This window comes from Lactuca virosa, chromosome 7, assembly GCF_052849685.1.
Source record: "Lactuca virosa cultivar CGN04683 chromosome 7, Lactuca_virosa_CGN04683_v6, whole genome shotgun sequence".
NCBI lineage: Eukaryota > Viridiplantae > Streptophyta > Magnoliopsida > Asterales > Asteraceae > Lactuca > Lactuca virosa.
In genome coordinates, this window is record NC_136432.1 from 49,775,214 (window position 1) to 49,779,802 (window position 4,589).

General features: G+C 37.0%; 1 protein-coding gene across 2 annotated transcripts; it reads right to left on the minus strand.

Annotated features, from left to right (window-relative positions):
- Window positions 1-1,899: 1,899 nt before the first annotated feature.
- LOC145125457 (heat shock transcription factor A4A) lies at window positions 1,900-3,862 on the minus strand. Of its 2 annotated transcripts, none has more exons than XM_079060921.1 (3): window positions 3,733-3,862; window positions 3,103-3,493; window positions 1,900-3,006 (listed from the first exon to the last, which is right to left on the minus strand). In XM_079060921.1, the coding sequence occupies exons 2-3, from the start codon at window positions 3,307-3,309 to the stop codon at window positions 2,125-2,127; spliced, it is 1,089 nt and encodes a 362-aa protein (XP_078917047.1). In that variant the 5' UTR covers window positions 3,310-3,493; window positions 3,733-3,862; the 3' UTR covers window positions 1,900-2,124. The 2 variants fall into 2 exon arrangements, with proteins under 2 accessions (XP_078917047.1, XP_078917046.1); XM_079060920.1 differs by having other exon boundaries at window positions 3,103-3,497; window positions 3,733-3,860.
- Between the last annotated feature and the right edge of the window lie 727 nt (window positions 3,863-4,589).

Here is a 4,589-nt window from a genome sequence, read left to right on the forward strand (position 1 = left end):
AAACATAAACCGTAAGCACAAAGATTAATAAGTTCCGCAAAATATCACATACCATACATACACATCATACATACATATCATATATACATAGCATACATATATATATCAACCTAAAGCTGCAACGAGTCTATTTCACCCCTGAGTCCCTTCCGACTCTCTGAGTTCCTTCCAACTCCTTCGGTATCTTCCAACCGACACGGGTCTATTTCACCCCTACACCTAAGCATGCAGTCATACTAGCAAGAGTCACGAAGACAACAAGCACATACAGGCTTATCAGTAAGTGTCACGAAGACAACTATTATCCTACAACATAATCCAGTGGGTTGATATTAGTGCCTTCGACCTACAAGTACAGTGAGGAGACTCACATCAATATGATGATAAACAAATCACACTCTCGAGTTGCTGCTACCACAACTCCTCACACTGAACATATCCAAAATCAACCCTAATTAATAATCAGGGTAATAACCTCTAATCAATGGTCCAAATCATATCTTATCTTACTAAGAGTAAAAGACCATTTTACCATTCCCATATTTGACCAAACTAATCTTGGCCCAAAACCCATAATGACCCAAGGCCCAAAAATGGCCCAAATGGGCTTCTCGGAGTACGTCATGCGTACTTTATAATTACGCCCTACGTATTGGGCTAATACAGAAAGGGAAACAGAGCAAAGCCTGTTACGCCTTGTGTACTCCAGGGTTACGCCCAACGTACTACCCTGAAGTCCAAAATTCATATTGAGCACTTAATACCTACAGTCTAAACGTCCAATTCATAGATCTAGCCCTTGGGAAAGTCTTAACTGATAAAGTTGACAACTTTAAGCTTTTGCATGGCTTAATAGAGCCCAAAACCAAACCCTAACTTCTTAACTCCATAAAATGGCCAATAATTCATGAATGGTTGCACTATTCCCAACAAGATTCGATTTTTATGCAATAAGGACCTCTGAAACATCAAGAAATGCTAACCTAAGCTCTGGAGTAGCTCATGCTCACAAGAGCCAACCCTTGGGACCAAAACATGCCAAAACCCTAAACTATTTTAGATCTATGCAAGAGAATCATAAAGGTTAAGACTTTATACCTTATGAAGGACGATAAAAATGAATATAGTCTGGATCTACAATCTATGGACTCCAAGCACACCTTCCAAGTTCTCCTTCTTCACTATAACACACCAAAAATCACACAAAAGCTTGAGATTCTCACAAATGGAGCTAGGGTTTCATGGGGGCTGAAAGAGATGGTGGTGGCTGATGATAAGAAGGGTTTCCAAGGGTTTAAGGTCCTTAAATAGGATCCAAGACCCTAAAATTAAGGTTTGCATTCACCACGAGTACACCCTACGTACTCTAAGCACGCCATGCGTACTCAAGGGAAACCCCGCGTTCAACTTAATGAGTTACGCCCCGCGTAACCCTTAGGTACGCCCCGCGTAACGACCATCCATGCAAAAATCTAAATATGTAAACTTTAAAGAATTTACTAGGAAAAACAGGTGTTACACTGAAATTATAAAAATGGTGCATTTGTAGTATTGAAATTACAAAAATTGTCCATGTGTAAAATAAAATTACACTCATTTACTATTTAATAGCAAATTATAGAAATGGTCAAATATGTAACAAAACATTGTAGGAATTACGTCAAATATATACAATAAATAAACACGCTGCTACGTGGAGATCCCTTATATTACTAATTTGATGAAGAATGTCCCAATAAACTCATATGCAATCCAACCTAACCCTGTTTAGTGACCTTTTTTTGTAATTTCGATTATTAAACATGCAAACACTAATTTTTTAAGCAAAAAAAAAAAAAAAAAAAAAGGTTTTTTTAAAAAGCCTGGAATTCTTGGCTATTCCAAAAAGCCAATAACGAGTTTTAAAGCAATCCCAATTCTCAAACACCCTTATTTTGTACATTCTTGTATTAACATACATAAATCGCATGAAAAAAAAAAGTCAAAAAACAATATGAAATGTTCCTACAAAACCTCATTAGGATCTATAAAGTATAAACACCCCCCTATAGGGAAACAAGATAAATCTTCAAAACTGAAACACAATTATACAAAAACTATCTATATTCTATACACTATATAATTTTACGTTCTTTCTGCTTGAGCAAGTTGCCCCATTTGATCTGCAAGACTATTTACACTCTTCATATTCCACCAAAACTTCCCGTACTGATCTAATCCCCTCCGGTCATTCTCCGTCGTCGAACCACCAGGATTCTCAGTCAAAAACTGTTCCCAAAATCCGTCATTAACACTTAACTGCTCGTTACCCCTGTTCCCACTTCCTTCTTCTTCTTCTTCGCTTCCGGCCACTGTGTTCAGTTCAGAACTTGCAGGTTCCTGCTCCGACTCCGGCAGCCATTTTTTCCGGTCAAGAGTCTCCTGAACTTCCGTCAATAAGTTCTCGCAAAACATCAGAGAAGATTCTAATTGCTCCACCAATTCTAGATCCAACGCCAAAAGGGTGTTTGTAGTTAGCGTCTCGGAGATCGGGATGTTACAAGGACATGACTGATCGTTGTGAGGTTCAGCCGAAAGTCGCCTCTTACGATCGTTATTATCGGGGACTTGAGGAGTAAAATCGCATGTATTCAATGGTTTTTGCAGAATTTGATCCAGAGTACACAGGATATATTTTTGGTTTTTTCCGGCGGATTTTAACCGCTCCGTCAACCAACGTGCCGTTGATTCGATCTCGTTTTGTTCTTGTTGCTGCGTTTGAAACTCTAATGACAACGATTGTTTCTCGTAATGCAGCCTGTAAATCTCCTCGTTGTATCGGATTCTTTCTGATTCGGTTAATGGAGAAGCGTTAGAAGATGAAGAAGCTCCATGGATATAGAGGTTCTGCATCGAATGACTATGAACGGGCTTTTTTCTATGGATGTTCTTCAAGAGATGTGGTTGACCTCTAATGAAGTCTTCGTTTGCAAATTCCCATTGTTCTGGATCGATTTTCCGAAAACTCTAAAAGATTAAACGCGTCAAACGAAGTTAATTAACGATTAGGAAAAAGTGAAACGAAACCCATGAAAGGAAATGAGTCATTAAAGATGAGTTTACATATGTGTTGAGTTGTCTGATAAAGCTCGAGAAATTATTGTGCTTGAAGTATCTTGGAAGCAATTCGCCGGAAAACTCAGGTGGGTTCCAAACGATGAAGCTCCGATCGTTGTGACTCCATGATACGATCGTATCAGTTAACGGATCATCGACCATTTCGTAGGTTTTCGCGATGAACGGAGGCAGACTACTTTGAGCATCATTCATTTTGGTTTCTTATCACAAAAAACTTCCAAAAATCCAGTCTTTTTTATATATAATTCCCAGATGAATTCGAACAAAAGCATGAATTTAACCAGAGAACTGAAGAAGTGAAGATAAAACTCCTTGTTCCCCCAAATATAGCATAACCCAGCAAGATAAGGTCACTTTATCTAGTCCACTTTATATACTTCCTACCAAAAAAGACATGAAGAAGACAAATAAGAATTACGATGATTGCTGCGCAAAAGGGAAACTTTAATTAACAAATTCGTTAACAACAGGAACTCATTTCCGGAAGATTAAAGCAAAAGCATCCCATTTTGTACAATGGTGGGAAATAGACATACACAAATACTTACACACAGGGTCAATTAGATATGCCAAAAATAACGGAAACAATTGCACACCAGGTGTTTGATGAATTACCTGAGAGAGAAAAACAACCAAATTCCGGAAATTCCAATTTGGGTTCTTCGATTGAAGTCAATTATATGCTGGAATGCAGGAATCGAGGCTGAAAAGTTGATTTTCTTTACGTATTCATTCGTAATCTTTTACGACGTGGATTTATTTATATTAATAGTTTTTTGTGGAAAATTGATTGAGTGACGTATGGGCTTTGGTGGGCTGTTGTGTTGACCCTATCTTCTCGAAGTCTTTTTGGACTTTGGTCTTTGGTCACTGTGATGGTAAATTTCCACTTAGAGCCTTGTAGTTATGAATAAGTTACATGTGTTACCCTAATCTTGTCAGAAGTTACAAGTTAGACCTAACCATCAACGATGAGGAAAACAAAACTTAAATCTCACAGGATATCAGGATATCAATCATATCATAGTCATCTCACTTTAATTTTAACAACATTAAAACGGAAACGAACAAAAAATGATATCATTTGAGTAACCGATTATAATTTATGTATTTGAACTTTTATTAATATATTGTTTAATTGAATGTTTGTGTATAATAATAAAGTTATTCTAGGACCATCCCTAAAAACCATGCTTTAAAAAACTAACACATAAAAACCATCTATACTACCAATTTAAGGTTTCATTTTCTAATGTCTATGTTGAAAGTTCAAATGTCATTGAAATCAAATATGTGACCACAAATATGTGATCCTATTTTCCAATTCCCCTGTTATAAATTCAAAGGCTTTATATCATCCACTTGTTCGACGTCAATACGGAAGGACCACTAAATTACTGCAAATAAGGTTATTCTAATATCGTCGAAGTAAATGACATCACGAAAAGTAATTATTCACTCGTTTATTCAAA